General features: G+C 38.9%; 1 protein-coding gene across 4 annotated transcripts in view; it reads left to right on the top strand.

Moving 5' to 3' along the window:
• epha3 (eph receptor A3) overlaps window positions 1-12,861 on the top strand; it is a 100,218-nt gene extending 87,357 nt beyond the window's left edge. Inside the window, exons 16-18 of one of the 4 annotated variants that reach the window (XM_040148133.1) lie at window positions 3,398-3,553; window positions 8,778-8,787; window positions 10,468-12,861. In XM_040148133.1, the coding sequence (XP_040004067.1) occupies window positions 3,398-3,553; window positions 8,778-8,787; window positions 10,468-10,620 (319 nt within the window). In that variant the 3' untranslated portion in view covers window positions 10,621-12,861. Of the gene's footprint in view, window positions 1-3,397; window positions 3,554-8,669; window positions 8,788-10,467 lie in introns of all 4 variants that reach the window. The other 3 variants (XM_040148137.1, XM_040148136.1, XM_040148135.1) reach the window with 3 other exon arrangements.
• The last annotated feature ends 9,126 nt before the right edge of the window (window positions 12,862-21,987 follow it).

Below are 21,987 nucleotides of genomic sequence, written 5' to 3'. Positions count from 1 at the left end.
ATCTGAGAACTGGAGTGATATGCTCCACTTTCTTGGTCTTGGACTCGAGCAGTTGCGTTCTGAATCAGCTGCAGTTGTCTAATGGATTTTTTTAGAGAGACCTGTAAACACACCATTATAGTAGTTGAGTCAGCTGAAGATAAACACATGACAAATTTTTTCTTGCTGAGACATAGGTCCTTTAATCCTCAACATGTTCTTAAGGTGGTAGTGGGCTGACTTTGTGATTGTCTTAACGTGGCTGTAAAATTCAGGTTTGAGTCCATGACTAAACCAAGATTTCTGGCTTGGTTTGTGGTTTTTAACATTACTGATTGGAGCTGAGCACTGACTTTTCATCGTTCTCCTCGTCTCCAAAACAATTACTTCAGTTTTATCTTTTTTTAATTGAAGAAAACTGTGGCACATTCCATCGTTGATTTGTTTAATGCACTTAGTCAGAGCTTGTATGATAACTATATATACTCAAATATAACCATATCACCGTGGGGGCCATGGTGATATGGTTATATTTGAGTTTCATCGACATAATTATGGTAACATATTTTGTGGTTTTCCATAATGTGAGCTAGTGGGAGCATGTAAATGTTGAACAGTAGAGACCCCAGAACTGAGCCTTGGGGAACTTTGCATGTCATTTTGGTCTGTTCAGATGTGTAATTACCTATAGAAACAAAGTAGTCCCTGTCCTTTCAGTAGAATTCAAACCAGTTTAGTCCTGTGCCTGAAAGTCCCGAACAGATTTCCAGTTGGTCTATTAATATGTTGTGGTAGACTGTTGAATGCATCACTGAGATCCAGTAATATTGAGACTGAAATTCTGTCACTGTCTGTGTTTAAATGGATGTCACTGAAGACCTTAACAATAGCAGTCTCAGTGATGTGGTGTGGTCGACATCCTGACTGGAAGACATCAAAATAGTTATTTAGTGCCAAGCAGTTATTCAGCTGTTGAAAAAACAGCTTTTTCAATTATTCTACTTAAAAATGGGAGATTTGATATGGGCCTATAATTGTTCATGAGTGGTGTGTCTAAATTGCTTTCCTTTTTTAAGAGTGGCTGGATGACAGCAGTTCACAGGGACTGTGGGACACACCTAGACATGAGATATGTTGACAATTTGTAGAAGATCTGAAGTCTGTTGGTAGAATATCAAGGCAGCAGGAGGAGGTTTTCAGATGTTGTCTAATGTCTTTCAAGGTTTTCTGGTTGATAGGATCAAATTGTGTCATACTACTTAAATTGATTAGAAAAGCAAACAAGGCACATACATTATTATTGTTTTTGGCAATCATGTCAGAGAAAAAGGCTTGCCCCTGCATCTCTCAATTCCAAATTACAAATGCAGAGTCTGTGAAATAAGATGATCATCAATTAAAAATTGAGAAAAGAAAAAGACATCCCAAGAGAGTTACATTAATGAAGTGTATTAGCATATTTGTATTCTATTTAATTTGAATTTTTTCTTTGAATTCCAATACCCCTTTTAAAAAAAGGGTACTTAGAAATTAAAGAAACACTCCAAATATTTGGAAAAATCCTAACCTTGGGTAATATTTCTCAGATTTTCACACACACAAACACACATAGTGGCTCCAAAAGTCCCTGCCAATCCAAATCAGTCAGGCGGAGGTGGACTTCCTGGTATTCTAACGAATTTATTTACAAGGCTATGAATAGTATTCCCTGAGGGAGAACTACCCTTTTTTCTATCCTGTCCTGTCCTGCCTTGTTCTCAAGGCTCTATTCCCTTGTGTATGTGTGCATGTGTGTGTGTGAGTGTGTTTGTCCCTCTCTTTATGCAGGTGCCTTTGTCTAATCGGCAAGACAGTTGCAGTGTGTCCTTATAAAAGCAAAAAAAGAGGGCCTTTGTTTTAAATGCCATTCACAAATTCAGCTATATACACACAAAGTGATCTAACCTACCCATTATTTGGGCATTGTTTGATTGATCATTGTGTTATGAGTTCCAGTGTGACCTAATGTGCTTTGACCTAGTTTTTCATGTCCTGCCTTGATGTGATCAGGTTTCACAACAACAAAATGAACCATATTTGTATAAAACAAAGCATCAGTCATGACATCAGAGATTAGACACTGATAAAGAAAACTGCCCATACACTATCTAGCTCTAATATTCCTCTCTTGCTCTGTGTATGTCTGTCTACCTCTTTCGCCCTTCTTCTTCCCCCATATTTGGCAAACATCAATCAGAGCTAGTCAGAACAGTGCCTGCGGCCCTTCCTTCACCCTCTACTGTTGACTGAGCACTCTTAAGCCCAACGCAGTGCATTTAATTTGATTTGATCGAATTGAAACCTTCAAGTCTACTCAAGTCTAATATTGCATTTTGCCGCATGGTACATGTAGTGCAGGCAACAGTAATGAAATTAGACAGAAACTGATGCAGCTTTTGTTAGTAATCTTGCCCTTGAATATGTTAAAAATATAATGGAAATATTTTGTGTGACGGTTTGATTTCCCCCCTGTGCTCAAAGCCCAAAGGCAGTGTGCAGGTTGACTTTATGCAATAGACACAAAAGTCTGTGTGTGTGTGTGTATTTGTTTGCGTGTTTGTGTGTGTGTGTGTGTGTGTGTGTGTGTGTGTGTGAGTGCTGCTCTGTCAGATCAAGAAGTGTTGTTTTAACGGTTGGTTCTGTACAGGTATAAAAGCACAGTATGCACACTATGTATGCTGAAATGCATAAACTATAACATTTTTATAAAATTACACAAATGTAATTACTCCCAAAATAAATAAATATGATTATAAATGATGTCATAACATATTCACAAAAAAATTGTATTCAATTCCATTCCCACAGCTTTTTTACTTTCATTGATACAACTTCTACCAAATTAAATTTTTGTCAAGTGTAATGCACAGGTGAAACCATAAAGGAAAACCTGCTAACCATTTCAAGCAGACAACCCGAGTCGCACTACTACACATAATCGTCCTATATCAAAGCACCCATTGCAATAAGGGAGTCTATTTTCTGACAGTGCTCTGTACACTCTTTTATCGCCAGTGATGCTGCTGCAGTGCTCATTGTAAATAGTCCTGCAACACTACAGCTAACACTGCTGCTACAGTTGGCGCTGCTCAAATAACATTTCATAAGCCCTGTTTCCATCCTAGTGTCCACCTGCAGGCTCTGAGTCACACGGGGGGTGGGGGGGGACTGAAAAGCAGATGGCAGCTGCAGTAATAGACTGTCAGCTGGTGATCTGGGTGGTGCTAATGGCCTTGTGTTCCTGAAACTATGCTATGATCTCCATTTTATTTATTTATTTATTTTTTTTACTTCATGACAATGTTATACCTGATTACTAAAAGAAACATGTTTCTTCCTTGACTATTAATTTGTTACTCCTGCTTTTCTCTCTTCTCAGGCCGGCCAACTTGTTGTTGGACAGGAGCAGTTCAGAAGCACCCTCAATGGGGACGATGGGTGACTGGATGGATGGAATGAGGACCTTGCCCTGCAAGGAGGCCTTCTCTGGGGTCAGCTACAGCTCCTGTGACACCCTGGCCAAGACCTCCACAGAGTAAGGCAACACCATAGACACACACAACGTAGACACACCCATTAGGCTTCTCTGCCTATTCATGTCACAAGTGTTTACAGGGCTCCAGTACCCATGGCAACGCCCAGGATTCTGAAGAGGTTCTTGGTGAAGAACACACACATACACACACACACAGATATTCTTGTTCTTAGTTAGTAAAGAAAACTATAGAGCCAAAAATAAAAGTGTCCAGATGAGACTCATTGTAACCCATAATGACAGACCTTTAGCCACGCTCTCAGTGTGGCAAGTATGACCGCAGAGGGAGAAGGTGAGTGCATGAAAAGAAAGAGAGATAAATACAGAAATAGAAAACAGAAGAGAGAGAAATCAAGTTGTGAGTTCCATGAGGGAGAAAGAGAGAAACTATAGAGAGATTGAAAGATATAGCACTCTCCATACTGTGGAACATTATAATGCAAAGTTTGTCAAAAACTTCTTTGCAAGAAGCCAAATCTAGAGAAATCACATTTGAAGAGTTCACCCTGCAAGACCTGCATTATGTTTTCTCTAAGTATGTTGACCTGGCCAGATTTATTTTTTACACAATAAGAAGAGGTGTTACAGATACTGAACACACTGTATCTGCAAAGTGTCCAATGTCAATGTAGATTTTTTTCCCTACAACATCTGCTCCTGTCAACTAAAGTATGGTCAATGTCTTCATGGTTATGTTTAGGCAACTCTGGTTTCCTAATTTCCAAACCATAACAATGTGATTGTGGTTTTTGTGTATATATTGAAGTCAACACTGATTTTAAGCATGAGGTTCAGGCATGTTCACACATCCTTGATGTCAAATATGTTGACAATGTATGTAATCCAGCAATTACCATTCCTCCAGAGCATATATTGTAAAGCAAATTACAAATGTTTTTTGTTAGAGGTTGAGCGTATACATTTTTGTAGTATGAGGAAATATTGGTGGGAAATGATATAGATACAAGGTCTTTGTCACAACATAGGGTTTAGTGAATCAGTTTCCTTCAGTAAAGTGGACATAGTACCAGAGACAAAGATACGTCTGGCCCTGCTGACAGGATATGGCCAGATACTTGTACTCTCAGGCTGAAAGGAGCTATGAATCACAAGCACAGTGATAATAGACTAGGAGATTATCATGATGAACAAACCTTCAGATTTACAGCTCAGAGTGCAGCTACTTGAGAAAATCAAGGACAGCTGATCATTTTATTTTTCGTTGATTTTCTTTTTTGTCAATGGAAAGTGCTTAAATATTCTCTCTTTCTTTCCCCTCTTGCTCTGTTGGCCTGCTGCTGGTTTAATTGATGTGGAATGTGACCGGGTAAATAATTGGACATTTCTAATTATTGTGATCAAAGCAGCCATTCACTGTGGTGATGGCAGCAGCTGGGGCAGTTGGGAAAGGGTGGTCAGTACAGCACCTAGCTGTAATTGCTGTCTATAACTTAACAAACCAGCAATCATTAACAGTGTTGGGCTGAATGCTTTAGAAAGAAGCAATGTGTAGTGTGTCCTTTTAAATAATGAAATAATGATGAGTTGTGGAGTTGGTGTCAATAAAGCAGTTGGCTAGTAGTGGCACTTAATGGTACTAATGAAGGAAAGAAAAGTTTATATTTTCACCAAAGGCAACTTCCCACATTGGTAGCTCTGTATTGATCCCTTAATTTAATATCATAAGGCTACTGTTTGGAAAGTGCTAAATGGAGCTTAACACCAAAGACAAAAAAGGGACAGGAGGCAAAGTGTAGCTTTCTCTGAGGAAAGTGCTTGCTTACTGCTGTGAAGGACACATTTTTTAGATTCCAACCATAATAAGGCTTTTTCATGTTGATTTCTTTCTCATTCTTTTTTCAGCTTATTATCTCCAGCTTATTATCTCCTGGTTTATTTGTCAGCAGGAGTACACAAAAAGTACTGAACCAATTTGCACCAAACTTGGTGGATGGATGAGGCATGGGCCAGGGAGGAACCCATTGCATTTTGGTGTAGATCTGGTCAAAGGGGCGGGTCGAGGAATTTTTTCTCCTTTCCTCAACATTGCCAAATAGGGCATTTTTTCAAAATTTTCATCAGTTTCTTAGATTTTCCTTTAGCAGAGTTAAACAGACATGTATGATTGTTTGGCCTTGGCAGAGGTATGCACTCTACTGAGTACCTTTCTAGTTTTCTCTGTTTTAGTGCCATTTAATTTCTCTGTCTCTTCTCTCAGGGGTACAACACAAAATATATAGATATTTCTCATGAGATTTAATCCACACATACCTGTAGTCAATTAATAATTTGTTTCAGTCAACATGTTACAAAACAAAAAAAGCTTACATTGCAGAGCAGGTGGAAATCCGCATTAGGTATTGACAAAATGCATCACAGATGAACTGTAGCAGAGTAACCTGGTACTGAAGAAATCATATTGTTCTAAAATGCTTTTTTCTGTAGCTAGGTGCTAAACTGGATCACTGCAATATTAATCCACTGAAGGCTTAGGCTAAGGCACCCATGACTAGCAGCCTTGGCTGAGACTATGCATTGCTCAGAATTGATTGCTCTATTGATTTGTACAGTCTTAATCTAGTCCTTGATATTCAGCACATGGCTTGGCAATGCTCTGACCTCTGAGGAACAGTAATAATACTTGGCTGCAGTGTGCTGACTCATCTGCTGGAGTAATTGAATTTCTTTTTTTTGAGACAGGATAGGATAGACTGACTAGGAAATACCCCATCATTTGGACTATTTTCTTCATCTTGGCAGAGTGCATGTGAAGTTCATTTCAAGTATTTGATTGAAGAGGTGATGAGCTTGACCTAATGTGCTGGACAACGGAAAGCAGTCTGAAGTGATAAAACACTGACAATTTCTTCCACAACAAAGTACACTACAATAGTCACCCACTTTGAATGTTATAACCCCATTAAATGGCCATTATAAATCCCACAATTATGCTTTAGAAGGGACAAACTCCACCTACCAGTGGTTCAGAAGGTGGATAACATCACCACTGTTCTCCCGTAAACATCGACCCTATTGGTTGTCTATCCAAGCAGCTTATTATGACCTATAATTATGTTTTATAATTAGGGAAACTCTAGCGGCCGTAGTAATTGTGACAGGAGCAAAGGTGAGGTGAGGAGACGTTGGTGACATCATCAGACTTTCAGATGGAAAAAAGCTGTTCATTTCCCATTTACTAAGTACTTATTTTAACCAAAACCATGAACTTTCCTTAAATGTAACCAAGTAGTATTTGTGCTTAAACCTGGTCTCTATGTTTAGTATTATAACCATGATGATGAAGGTCTGGCACATGATAACAGCCTACTGTGCTGACCCACATGTTTATGATCCCGATGACAACTGATAACGGCCATTTAATGGGATGGTAACATTTGAAGCAGGTGGTACAGTGCAGTATATATGTATTCAGAGTCTATACAAACACTTTGCGCTCCTCTGCAAATCAGGGCTGACCCATCAACCCTTCCTGATGCAGGCTGTGATAACACAGCTATACCCTGTCCCGCTTCAGAAACTCACTACAAATGGGACAATTACTTGTGCCCACATGTATTTGTAAGTTGATTCGGTTGTTATGTTTGTTTGGTTTCAGTTCACCAAAAAAATGTTTTACACCAGGGTTCACTGTTAACTAAACTGGAAAAAAATACCCAACAGAGGTATTGCTGTGGGACAATGGGAATTGTTGAGTCAACAATGTCACACACTGTCGAAAGAAACTTTCAACTGCTAATCTGTCTCATATGACGGTGTTTGTGTTTCTTTATGTTGACTACTTATCTCTGGTTCTGATTTAAAATCATGCCTCATGTGTTTCATGTTGTAGTTGTTTATTGTAATGTATTTTATCATCACTGTCTGTTCTAGAGATTAGGCATGTGGCTTTCCTGACATAAAAAAGGCCTGTCTAAGATGAGGAAAAAAACTCATATACACTCATAGCTACTCATGTGCCACGAGGAGAATTCAGTGGCTTAACAGTATATAATGCAATTTTTGAAAAAAAATGACAACACAACTGCTTTCACTCTCAATTTTCACTAGACCAGCACCAACTCACAACAGAGATTATTTATTGTGACATTGTGACAATGTTTCAAATGTAGCTGTGATGCTATAAATGTAGCTAAAATGAAGCTAGAACCATGCATGGCATACTTTTTGGCTGAGTTAAAGAACATCATCATATATATGACGTCAAGTTCATCTCCTCATTAAATTATATTGCGTCACAACTTAACACTTTTGTCTTGTCAGTTGATGCTGTGGTGTGTCGTATCTTGTTTGTTTTGCAAATGTCATTGCACCTTTGGGCAGCCTATGGGTGGAGGATCTCCTTTCCTTTGTGGTTCCAATCCATAGTTTATAAAAAAGCTGATGTCTTTCCAGTCATTGATTTTTGCTTTTGATGTTTTTTTTTATTCTTATTTATTATTTATCATATATTATTTTTCAGGTTTATGGTAGATTTTGGCTGAGAGTTGTACTTTTTGCTGAAGACTGTCCACTAGGACCAATAAATATGTGATTTTCTATATATTTTGAAGTCATAAAAGTTTTGCTACCATGTCCAACATAATGAGGATGTGTTGTTAATTGGCAAGTATACGTTGATACTGAACCTATCAGTAAAATGTTCACAGACAACATATTTGTTTTCCACAAAATTATCTGATCTTGCAGTACAATATCCATTTGTAGTGACCACAGCATTATTAAAACTTTTTAATGGTATGTTTAGACACTGACAGCAACTTGGATAAAGGTAAGGAAAGATTGTGGTCTGGTTTAGTACAGAGAAAAGTTCACAGTGACTTCAGACACAACATGTTTATTTACATTTAACCTAAACCACAGTCTTTCCCTAACCTTAATCAAAGTGCTTTTGTTGCCTAAACCTAACCACAGACGGGTGTGACAGTCGGGCACTTCTTATGCCTTTCGGACTGTAACATAAATGTTTCATTTATACTGTATAGGTAAAGCCAAATGTTTTAGCTTGATTTATTACAACTAAAATGTTCTAGAGAAAAGCCATTATGATGACATCCAATTTAATGTGTTAATGTTGCTGGGCCTGGCTGTGTCTCAGTAGAGTGGTTCTGACGGAGGTCCACGTCACACCCGCCACTTGCCCAGAATGGGAGCCGTCCATGGGGATCACCACTCTCTAACGCCCAGCTCCTCTCCGCCCCCTCAGGCTCTGGATGGTGGGTGGAGGATGAGGGCCTAACCCACACGCCTTGGAGCAGTAAACTACCTCCAGAACCACTGATGGGCTTTCACTTGTCTGAATTGTGAAGGGATAGTTAGTTAATTTTCAATGGCAACTCAATAGCTATGTTTCCATGCTACTAAACAAAAGTAAGACACTTGGAATACTAAAGATCCGTATAAATTTCAAGCTGCCAAAAGACAGAATAAATTTGGAATATTCTGAAATTTGCTGATGAAAACATAGCATGACAGAGTTTTACCAGTATATATTTCTGGGAATTTTGCTGATGACACTACTCTGTAAATGTCATTTGTGGCATGTGCATGTATTTTGATATTTATCAAAATACAGAGAAGATTATACTACAAGTTTTCTGTGTACAGTAGGCTGGTTATTGTACGTAAAAGTTAGCATTATTAGTGGGCGGATGGAAACAGAGCTATTGTCTCTCTGGCATACTGGTGTTGTTTGTTACGACAACAAAAGAAAAAAAAGTAGTTTTTTTATTGTAAACTCTTGGGAAATACATAATGAATTGTACAGTTTACATTTAAAGAATAACTTGATTTGAGTCAACTATCCCTTTATATTGTAACACAAAGTGAAGCAAAGTCTGTGATTTTCTGGATGGTAAAGATTTTTTTAAATGTCTGCTATTTTGGCTGCCCTGGCAAACTAAATCTTCTGCTTGCAAATAATAAAAACATAACTGTGATGTTTTTAATAACACTTAAAATATTTTAAAGGGTGAAAGTTTTTGATGTAGAACGGTCACCTCCAACTGCAACTCTACTGCTTCTACTAACGCAATATCAATGTTACTAGATGGGCAAAAGAGATGAGTGTTAATATGTGCTATGACCTCTTGAATGTTGTAATATCAACAATGCTGTGTGTATTGCTCTGTATATACTATGCATTTTAAGGTTTTTATTACTGTATGTTTCAAATGGGGCTCAATATTTTAATTAAGCTGACTAACTACTGTCTGTATTTGATGTGTATGATGCGTAACACGCGTGAAACTGACACTGTAGCTCTAAATTACTTAAACTACTCTTATACACAATTGGTCTTTTCTTACACTTGAATGCATGTACAGTAACTAATCTTTTAAGAGTATTAACACATTGTCAGACACATCTGAATTGGAGTGTTATATCCTACACAGGATCCAGTGCTGCTCTTCTCCACATCCTTATACCTACCCTGTCAAAGCACTGCAGGAAACTAGGTCTTTTCTACCACTGTGGCCCTTGCATGTCATTGTTTCCTCACTGACAGAGTCATAATAGTTGCTGTCAGTGTAGCCCCACAGGCCCACCTCCTTGTTTGTTAGTGATGGAGAGTGGAGGCAATAACCAAACACACACACACACACACACACACACACACACACACACACACACACAACTCCTTTAGAAATGTGGCAGCCCAGTGGCCCTCTGGGAAATGCAGTCCTTTGACAGCTGCGTGGGAAAGTGAAGGGAGCAGCACTGGGAGCATGTCATTAAATGCCACGCGGGTGTCATATCCTCCATCACTAACGCACACTTTGCATCCTTCTTCTCCCCATCTTTCCCTCTGTCATGTCTCTCTCTCTGACTGTGTCTCATTTATCAACCCTCTCCCCCTTTTTATGTCTCCTCTCTCTCTCTCCTTCACAAACCAGGGATCTGAAAAAGGTTGGAGTGACTATTGTAGGACCGCAGAAGAAGATCGTGAGCAGCCTCAAAGCCCTAGATTCCCACACCAAGAATGGCCCAGTACCTGTTTAAAATATGAACCTTTCTTTCCGTCTGTGTTAACAGACTGTGGTTGCTAATCGCACTCTAACACAGTGGCTGCGTATCCAATCTAGAAATGGATGGAAGTGGAGGATAAATATATGATTCAGATGAGGGCTTTCATTGTTTCATTGAAAGACGATATCAAGTCCCGACAGAGAAACAGGAAGAGTTCAGTGTAGATCTGCCAGCTAGTTAACTGGCTGACTCTTCAACCCTCCATCCCTCCATGCCCAAGTTGAGATGCCTTACAGACTAATAGGAGGGTAGAGAGATCAGAGGAGAGCCAAGAAGGTCAGTGAGACCTGGTCAGGGATTCAAACTGGGACTGGAGTGGGATACAGGGCAAGGACTGGACTTACATAAAAGCCGGAGCTCTCCAATATTGGCCAAACTGGAGGGCATAGCCTTCCCTTTACAGCTAAAAGGGGATGGGCATGCTCACAGTCTCCTCCCACCAGCCTGTGGAACGAGGCGGTGACACGGCTGAGATGCCTTGTGTAGAAGAGCATGGCAAACAACAGCAGCTCACCTGGATGTGGACCCTTCCTGGACTAATGAAGACGTGAGATTTTCTTGTAACTACCTGCATTTACTGTCTCTATCCATGAGAGAGCTGAGCTGGTATGACACACCTAGACAATAACCGAGCCATTTTACTTTGTAGCTCTAACCTATAGCATTTGCATTCAGTAGACATGTCACATAAAAGCAATAATTATGATAATCAGTTAAATAGTGTCATTGTATGGAAGCCATGAGTCTGTCACATGTATAATGTATTGAACGCTGTGCTTTGAAGGTACAGGGGCCATAACACACTTCACACACAGAATTTTCTTTACGGTGACATCTATGTTCTATGTGCTTATGAGCAGATATTGTACAGTTTTAGTGCTGTTCCCTCAACCCAATACCCTTTGTGTGAAATCTCAGGATGTATACGTTCTTTTTTCTATTTTCTCTAACAAGGGGAAACAGATGAGAGAGAAATGGAGCAGAGCCAGGAATTGAGAGTGCATGTTAAGAAAGATGGGAGGGAAGCTGCAAGAGAGGAGTTGATAAGAGAGAAAAGAGAACTTAAATAAGATGAAGCAGTGTCATCCATGCCTCTGCTTCAGATGTCGTTGTGTTGCGGAAGTGTTTTTAACTAGAAGTGAGTTTGTACTTGAGTTCCTTCTGTAGGTAGGACAGGTTAGCATCATCAACCCCACACAACACCAGGTATAATTTCCTTTTCCAAGGGAGGAGATATATTCTCTGTTCAGTCGGTTTAGATCACTCAGCTTCTTTGAAAGTGTTGTAAACTTATAGTCTGTTTGTTTTGGTCTGAATCCATAACTCATTAATTAAAGCCACGTGGGATCTGTCATTTTCTTCTTTGATCAGAAATTTGCTGTAAAAAAGGACTTTGTTTAGTGTAAAACTAGCTCTTAATCCATAAATCCTGGTGTGTGAAATGCAAAAAGTACAGTGCCTCCTGTAGTTGTGTGTAGGGTTGGTTCATGGTGGGATCACAAAGGAGAAAGCTCCAGTTTTAATTCGTTTTCAACAAAGTCTTGGTCCTTTTTCTGTGTTCTCATAGGGGAATGGGGTTTACCATCACTGCCCTAAACTATCAAGGTGTGGATATGCCCCGAAAGAGATGCAACACTTCCAATAGATAATTGCTTTTGGAGATAGTATCCTAGCACATCATATGTCCAGGATGGGATTTCCTAAATGCACCTTAGAACTTAGATGATCTTTGTACTATGACGTACATACTCAAAGATGCTAATTTCCTGCTTTGATGTCACCCAGTTAATCCCTCAGTGCAACACATACCCAGTATTTCTAAACTGGCACTTTGGTACTTTGTGCTGTTGGATGGGTAATATTTAACCAAGGGGATGCTATCTTTAAGCTTGTTCCAAGCACTTAGTACACAATATTTGAGCACTTTGAATAGAAATGTTATTGCCTTGGCTATAGACTAAGCTAATCTAATGGACAGGGGTGATTTTGGTGCTTTTGGGAAATCCAGCCCTGTTCAGTGTATCAGTTGGTCCTTTGTTACTTGGTCTACCTGTGGATGCTGCTGTTGCTGCTATGTGTTATAATTAGCATGTACATAATGTAAACCATCGTAATGATAGCAACTAGCGCTACAGATCCCACTATATGTACATGGCCATCCCTCTTTGTAAAAATGTTTGTATGTATAAAAGAATAAATAAAAAATTGTGCAACATTTTTAATTAAAAAAGAGACAAAAATCATCTGTATTATATTTTATCTTATTTTGAATGATAATTGTCTGCTTTGTTTTTTTCTACAATAAAAAGGCAATTATGATTACATTATTATTTATTTGTTAACATTATATTGCGCTATGTTGATGTCTTTTTTGTAGCATACAGTAAATTATGTGTCAGTACTATCTGTGTTTTGGTTTCTGACTTACTTTATAAAACTGGGACAACTGAGAGAGCAATACTGTTATGCACCCTATATCCAGATCCCTCATTTTCTGTCTCAAGACTGACCCGTGTGTCTGTGTGAGAGTTTACGTGTGCAAATGTAGATGGCCTTGTCTACTAATGTAAAATGATTTGTAGTGGAAACATTTATATTTTTATAATAAATATTGGCAAAATATTTTCCAAAAAATGGATGATGATAGACCTGCTCCTGTGTTTTTATTTTATCACTTGATGATATCACAGACCAACACATAATGTTGGCCCTTCTTTTAACTGTAAGCTTATTCCCATATGTTTAAAAGATCACAAGTGGAACACTCATAACTTAGATGTCATCTTTTTTTTTTTTTTAATTTTACATTCCATAGATCAATCTTTTGGCACATCTTGCCTTCTTCAGGATAAAAGCCACCACTCATCTGACTGAAATATATAGTTTACAGAACATGTGTTTCAAATCACGGAGTGTACAGAGCAATCAATATGAACAGAGGAGTCCATAGAAAGGTCATTGCCAAGAGGAATCTTCCCCATCAATGTCCACACTCTAAAAAATAGCAAATACATAATAGAGTCAAAATTACAAAGTAGAAAAAGCATCTAGGTGCTTATATTCAGACTGAGCAATACGTCTAGAAAACACAGTTAATATAAATCAAAAGTCGTTCTCGATATCTCTTAAGTCAGTCTGTAAATAATAAGTCTATAATATCAAATGTCACATGGCAAAATTATCCTAAAAACAAAAAAACCTTTTAGGTTCACTTATGTTTTTTGAGTTTAGCTTGCTAGCTGAAGTGGCACTGTGGTCTAATTCATATATTGTACTATACTAACTAGACCACTGCATCTAAATTGTCAAACAAGTTTCGCTACTTTGATATTATAACTTGACCAGTGATTTTGATGGGTGGCTTTGACAGATTTCATTAAAGAGGCCTGGTGAAATCCTTCCTTTGAAAAAAAAAACAAAAAAAACATGAAATATAACATGCTATTTATGTTTTATTTTTTATTAGAAATAGGATATAAATCTGGACACATAATTAAACAGTGACTGTCTATTTACTAACAAGAAAAATGGAAATTGGGTTTTTAAGCTTGGCTTCATTTATCATGCAAACACAAATGGAAGATTAAAAGGACAATTAAATTTGATTAAATTATTTTATTTTACTCTTGGCAGCTCAGGACATCCACAGCGATTCTCCCTCCTTTCTTTGGTGTCTACCCATGAGCAAGAATTGGAAAAAGTCTGCTTATTCTCAAAGTTGTTAACTTGACTATGTTTAACCATACTTTAGCCATAGGTTATTTGCCAGAGCCACAATCTTTGTCTTTTTTTCTTTCTTTTTTCATTTTCTAACCATTACCATAGCATCCCCATAGTTGCTACGTGCACCCATTGCAATATGACCGGCTTTTAAAATGCGGGTATTGATTGTTTGAAAACATTATTATTTAATGTAATTTGAGGTTTTGCATTATTGTCCAATATCAGCGCTCTGTCTGGATATAGGATTGTCGTAAAATGCATCCTACACCCTATTTCACTCTGTAGCTAAAGTATATACTGGACATATTACACTTGGTCCACAAACCCTCCCACATCTGTTTACCAGCTTCCAACTTAACCACCTCAGCCTCTGTTTCTAATCCCTTCCACCATGCTGCCGGTTCCTTATTTCCTTGGCCACATCTAATAAAGCATTTTGTTTCCGATCATGCATGGTTAGAGCTGATTTGTTTTATCATTTTAATGTGCAAGATCTGCTTTTTCTCTGGGAGGAGATGAGATGTGTCAGAGAGGCGAAAGAGTGATGGTCACTCTGCTTAATGTTGAAAGGCTGACGCTATCCAAATGTTCCAGGGCAGATGTGCATAGAGAGAAAACAGGACATTGCCCCTCCCAAAGTCAGGAAACAGTGAACACAGTATGCTTGACAATGCCACCTGTGCGGTTTTGTTTCTATCTATATAACCTCCATGGTCCTGAAACGGTCGGGGTGATGGGAAAGACCATGGGAGGGAGGAACTGGGGGAGGTAAAGGGAGTGAACTTTGAAGGGATATGAAACCGTAAAAGGGTAGAATGCAGGTGTGCTTGAAGTGTGAAGCCTGTGTCAGTTCTGTCCAAGTAGATAAGAACTTTACGAACAATGGCATATGATAATGCAATAATGCAGGAGAAGATTAACCAGCACCATTCATCATCCTGCTTGGCAGCGTGCTGTTGAAATGCACTGCCCTAGCTGCTGCAGACACAGAGAGCACGGTTCCACTTGGAGAATAATGATAATGAGAAAACAAAGACTTGATGTGTAAAATTCATCTCCCACTTTGAACAGCGGAAACATGAAATCATTAAAAATACAGCTCTACCACAGGATATTGATCTTTCTTCCAGATTTTTGACAACCACCACTGTTTCGATATGGGCTTGGATGTCAAAGAACCATCACTGACATTTTTGCTGCCGCGGTTTTTAACTTGAATTTTATTTGAGTAAATAATGTACCATCCTCATCGGTCTAACCATCTCTTTAAGCCCCTACATGTGTACATACCAAAGGAAGGAAGCAGAGCAAAAAAAAAAAAAAGACACAAGCACAAGTTATTTTAGTTATTCACTTATTCTCTAAACATATCTAACATGCTAACTTAAGCCAGTGTTTTGTTTTGGCTTATGTCCTCTTTTTTTCTTTTGAATTGTGTGTCAACCATTCCCTCGATCATGATTGTGGGTCCATAGTTTGTGCATTTGGATTTTGGCCTTGGCATGTATTTGTTTTCATTTTTAGACAGCAGGAAAGATAGTCGTCATTTGATTCCGCCCAAGAGCTGTAAGAATTTATCCGACTATAGTCAGTTCTTGTAAGAAAATTTTTATTTCCAGCTGTGTCCATTTTCGAAAGCATGTTTAGTCACTTAAATACAGCTGATGGAAATGCACATGATGGACCTTGGCTCATATCCCATCCTCCCCATGTAGAGATGCCTACTCCCTTTGAAGCCTGCTCTTTGGCCACATCCCTCTATCTCCTCTCCCTCTTCCCTCTGGGTTACTGCTAAGAACTGGCCTCCAACTGTGTGCAGCTGCTTTGAAGGGCCTGATGTCATGTTGCATACTCATGATGCTGTTCAGCCCTACTGCTGTGGTCTGTTGTGAGGATGTTATCCTCGTTAGCCCACTTACTGGGTTCATGATTCACTGATAAATGACCAGGATATCTTGTGTTAATTATCTTTGTTGCACACCATGTTTATCTGTCTAGACTGAGGGAGAATTAAGGCATCGCCCCTCCAGCATTGTACGGAATGTTCAAGAACACACATTAAGCAAGGCAGTGCTGTACGCATGTACATTGCAGGGATCATTAAGCTGTCACAATAGTACTGGCCAAAAATGAAGAAACTAATCTTTTCTATTGTTATTTTTGCAAGTTTAATAAGAATTGCATTAACCTTGGTTTGTACTGCCTTCAGGAGATAACCAAATGCACCTATGCTACTCTAAAGTCCAACATGACCAAAAGCTTTTGCCTGCTCCCACCTACTCACCTTTTAAATGTTACTAAACTACCTGGCAGCCACATAAATGGAAGCAATACAACCCTGTATTACAACAAAAAACTTTACAAACTCACTTGACTACTGTGTGACAAGGTTTAGCTAGCTTTAACCAATGCAAGTTGTGATTGACTGACGTGTCCTCCCCCTGCTAAGTGTTCAGAACTACAAACCTGTACAAACCCATAAACTTAATTCGGCTGCTGCTAATGCCAGCCCATGTACATACTCGCTCTCCCTCATCGGTTCCTGCACATGCCGAACTACAGCCTGTATGCCAAGGAATGCAGAAGAGATCACTTGGGAGCATTGGGGCCCGCCAGATTCGTTCTTGTACCAGAGTCAGACAGAAGATGCAGTACTTGTTAGCCTGCTGCCTATGGGCCTTGGCGAGACAGTCTAGTGAAGTTACACAACTTTTAGTGCCTGTTAATGTTGCCAATTGTTTTGCGTCCTCAGGTTCACTTTTTATTTCGGCTACTATGATACAACATACACGTTGGCAGAGTTTTGTTTATCTCCTGTAAAAATACACACGTAGCATCAACACAATTATCACACGAAGTAAAGTAAAAACACTTCTTGATTTTGTAATTTATCAGCTTTATGCAGCTTATGGATTAATATTTTGGGAAGATAATGAAGCACATTGTTTTAATTCCACTTGTCAAAAACAAATCATGTTAGTGTGCCCTGCACTCCTATAAACTGAAGGGTGTGCAAAAAATACTCAGTCCATTTTGAGTTCTTCCCCCGTATACACAGAGAGAAAGTAACACTTGAACAGCACCATGAAACAATACTGTCTCTGCTACACACATGTATACATACAAAGATTGATGGATGTTGGCTTTTGGCTTTGTTACTGTCTGTGCTCTCTATGGAGCCTAAGCTTACACTGACTCTTCAATCATTTTATTACCGAAGTAACGTGTAATGTTATCATCACAGGACACACACATACACAGGTCCCAGGACTGCGATGGCTCAGACCACTTCTGTCACTTTGAAAAATGATGCCATCACAAAGGGAAGTGAAGCTAACATCGCTGCCTTCTCACCAGTGGCGGTACGAGGAGAGAGACAAATACGGGATTTATCTTATCAAGTCTAAAGTACACGTTTGATCAAGCTAGACCCCAGATAAAACCCCTATCACTCAGGAGTCTCAAGTGAAATGAACTGTGTTGTTACTGTGTTTGTGCTTGCCACATTTTCATCAGAAGTGTAACATCCCTCTGAGGTTCTTTTCATGTCAACAATAAATTCACAAAGTAGTTCTCTGTGTCTCTCTTTGTGTCTGTTTTTTGTTTGTTTAATTTATTTAATTCTACTTTTTAAGTAGTTTGTTCACAGCAGGAATTTCACATGTAGGATTAGTTTTCTAAAAGTTTGATCCATGTGGGCACATGGCAACACAAAAATCTTACACAGGTGCATGAGGTACTATTGAAGCTAAACAAGCCCAGCAAGACATGTGTTTTCAACCTTGAGTCTGTTTGGACAGTATCCCATTCTATCTAATCATTATAATGTCAGTATTTACCCAAATTTTTTTGGGGCGAAACCACTGGGATAGTTGATATGGGGGTGGGAAATCCTAAAAGTTATTTTGGATTAAAAACACATTAGTACAGTAAGTACAGTACAGTAAGTTTCACACACATTATTTCTGGCCATACAAGAAGAGAAACACATTTTTAATGCTTAAATATTCCATATTAGTAAATTTTATTGCATTTTTGTTTACCCTTACATTTCCACAAAAAGTTGTCATTTCATTATTAGTTGCCACAAACTCAAAAGAACCTAATATGGAGAACGCAGCCCAGAACACTATATGAAGATCAGAATGACTGTAATGTTGGCTGAAGAGGCAGCACTATAACCGCTCAGTCTCTCAATGTTAATGGCTGAAGCGGAGCTATAGAGCTGCTGGCCCTGCCTGCTGTTGACACCATCCTCCATACCAGGGAGAATTGATTTTCGATGAAAGCTGAGTGATGTGGAGGGACTGCTGGCCCTCTGATGTCAGCACTCTGTCATCTCTCTCTCTCTCTCTCTCTTTCCCTCTCCACATCACCTCTGTCACTCTCTACTCTCGTTTTTTCCTCTTCCGCTTCCTTTTCTCCCTCCCTATCTCTTCAGTTCTCTATCTTTTCCTCACTTTTCACCTTTCTGCCTACTGTCTTCACTTTTAAGCTCCTGTTCTTCTTCTCTTGCCTTCTGTGATCTTCTTGTCTCTCTCCTCCTTCCTTCAAGTCAATTCTGCTTTATTGGCATCACATAGTAATGTATGTAGTATTCATTAAGATCATTTTATAGACATTAACAGCTTATTAGTCTTAATTAAAAAGAAGTAAATAGGCATCTCTTGCTCTCCTTCTCCAACCCTCTCTCTCCTTCTGTAGCAGCAGGCAGGATGATTACATGATGAGATCATGATGCTAAATAAGAGCCCGATTTCCACTGCTGTCACACTCTTTGCATCATTCACATGAATGAATTTCACACGGTTGAGTGTGATAATCTTTATTTTGGAACAACATGGCTTTTGTTTACTTCATATCCAGCTCTTAGGGATTTTTGCCCAAGGAGGATGGGATTTGGAGGTTAATTTGGGAATTAGAGCAAGTCAATCTAAAGACACTCTCCTGTTTTTGTCTCTTGCATTGTTAAACAAATATATTATGTAAACAGGTAAAAGCCTATTCCTTCTGCACTGATAACAATGCAACATCAGAATTTGGGATTTTCTACCCATTTCAAGTTTCTTGATTTATAGATGGCCTCGGGAAACTGATATACTGTGGTCAAGTCAAAAAACATTAATATTAAAAATACATATTTTTATCCTGATAGCCTACTGTTTATTACAGTTAGGTAAATAAACTCATAATGGTCTCCTGAAGACTTAAATAGCTCTCAGTATTCTTCACCCATGTTGTGCTTAACACTCAGCGACTTTGTTCTTATTTGTATTTAATCTTTATTTATTTAATTATTGCTGTAACTAATTAACATTTCCTGTAAAAAAAAAAAAAAATTTCCTGAAAGTGATCTTTAAGATTTAATCTTATCTTGCTGACATTGTTTAGATCATTTCCCCCCAGTCTACACTACTGACGATTTGATTTATAAGCAAACATATTAGCAAATATAATTGTTTGGTTATTCTTATTCTATGACACTAAAGTTTCCTGGTGCGCACACCTACTTTCACACACGCAAAGGTCACTCTACAGTATATGTCGTTCCTCCCCCTCTCTCTCGCTCTCTCTCTCTGTGTCTGTCTTTATCTGTGTCTTACATCCTCTCCATCGCCCCATCTTTCCATCCACATATTAAATCCATATATCACCAGGATCAAACCTAGAGTGTCAGAGCCAGTGACAAGCTGATTTACTGGTGGGTTTCCTCTGTGTCTGAGAGTTTTATGATTGGGGTCGAGGGCCATGGGCACAGGGATACATTTCTGACAAGGTCTCTCTTTGACTACTGGTGTTTCTAGCACTTTTTCTTGCACTCTCGCTCAGCTTGACCTCTGGGAATTGCAATGCCACATGTTAATAGCACTTTTGACTTAAGCAGCTGAGTTCCAGAAGATGTCACAGCCAGTGCTCAGCAGCTGCTGCAATGGTTAAGGAATGGCTGTATTTATTCTCGGTTGGGTTGACATATTTTTGTGAAAAAGTCGGCAGCCCTTTTTGGATAGAGTGGCCAACTTCACCTAAAATTATTGGCGACTGAGTGATACATAGTGTGGCCGAAAATCAAAGTGAACTTTTTAAAAAAGAAAAAAAAGGCACCACTTTGCAGCAATCACACGTAATAACGAATGTGTTTGCTTCTTACATAACATTAGAGCTTGTAGCAAGAATACTTACAAACACTTACTATTGTGAGCTAGATTTCCACCCTGAATTAAAACATCACAATGCTTTCTTTGTGTGTAGTTAAATGCTTCTTTACATGTTTTCCTGTTTAAAGGAAGTTCTACACGGGATTTTTTGTCCTGTGTCTTATGAGTATGTCCTGCTGCAGTGAGCTCATTCCTCCCACAGGTATCACTCACCTTCAGTCTCTTGCTAATACAGTGTAATTCAATTCAATTCAACTCAGTTCAATTCAATTCAATTCAATTCAATTCAATTCAATTCAATTCAATTCAATTCACTTCATTTCAGTTCAATTCAAAATACTTAATTTGCCCCTCAAGGGGAAATTTGAGGGAAGGATTTATAACAGTGGCCAGTCCACAGCTGACCAACAATGTCTAATACCATAAAGGCACATATTATGTTAAAAAGCAGAAGTCAAAAGTGAAAGTCTATATCCATTTCTTATACTATGTCTGTTCACAAGTTTGATGTCTTCTGGAGGAAAACCAAACTTCCTTCTATTTGTTTTACATGCAGGCAATCTTAAGTGTATTCCTGACAGCATTAGCTTAATACAGTGATAGAGGATGTGTGTGGGTGATCTCATGTGATCTCATCCTGAGTTTGATCCTCAGTTTGTATTTTTGTTCCCACGTTGAAGTGTTTAAGATGACATACGAGTACATTCTGTAGAAAATCTTGTTTTCTGAATGTTTCAGAAGGAGCTGCTGTGTGTGTAGCTCTTCCCAGAACAACCATAAACTCATCCATACCAGCTCTAGAAGGACTCAGGCCAAGAATCATGACATAACTAGTGAAGACAACACCAGATCTGTGCTTGCACACATAAATACACAGCACTGGGCAACTGGGACAAAACACAGCGAAAACAACAAATGACAAAAGCCAACGTACTGCTGAGACCATAAGGCATACATGCATGAATGCTTCCACATAGTGCATAAACCAAGACTTCTATCTCTCTCACATTTTCTGTCTCTTCACCCCCCCTCCCCCGTTAGTCTTTCCTCTTGTGCGTGTCCATGTCAGCAGAGGAGACATGACAAGTTCTTTCCGGCCTTTCCCCCAAGTATTCCGGTTCAGATTTTACCACAGTCCGTCTGTCGGCCAGCCAACCAGTCAGTCAGTCATACTACACTAGTCCTGCAGGAATGTACAGGAAGAGTCCAGCACTGGGTTAGTTCTTTCATCGTCAGTCTTTTCATTTGCAATGTGATCATGCTGAGGAAGAGAATGTGGAAAAAATACAGTACACGCAAATCTAATGGCATGGTTGCTGTGTTCTGTTGAAAAGTCAAAAATGTTACATGGTTCACATGTGTAATCTGTCTATATAGACAAAATTCCCTTTAAGATCAAAATTATACAGAATACTTGCTATGTAGCTAGTTGATGGCTGACTTGTGTAAGACTGTGTCTTAGGGCTTTGCTGTAATATTTCTCCCTTGTTCCTTCTCTTACACACATAA

This window comes from Xiphias gladius, chromosome 16 (assembly GCF_016859285.1).
Source record: "Xiphias gladius isolate SHS-SW01 ecotype Sanya breed wild chromosome 16, ASM1685928v1, whole genome shotgun sequence".
In the NCBI taxonomy this organism is placed as follows: domain Eukaryota; kingdom Metazoa; phylum Chordata; class Actinopteri; order Istiophoriformes; family Xiphiidae; genus Xiphias; species Xiphias gladius.
This window is presented reverse-complemented; position numbering and strand designations above follow the sequence as displayed.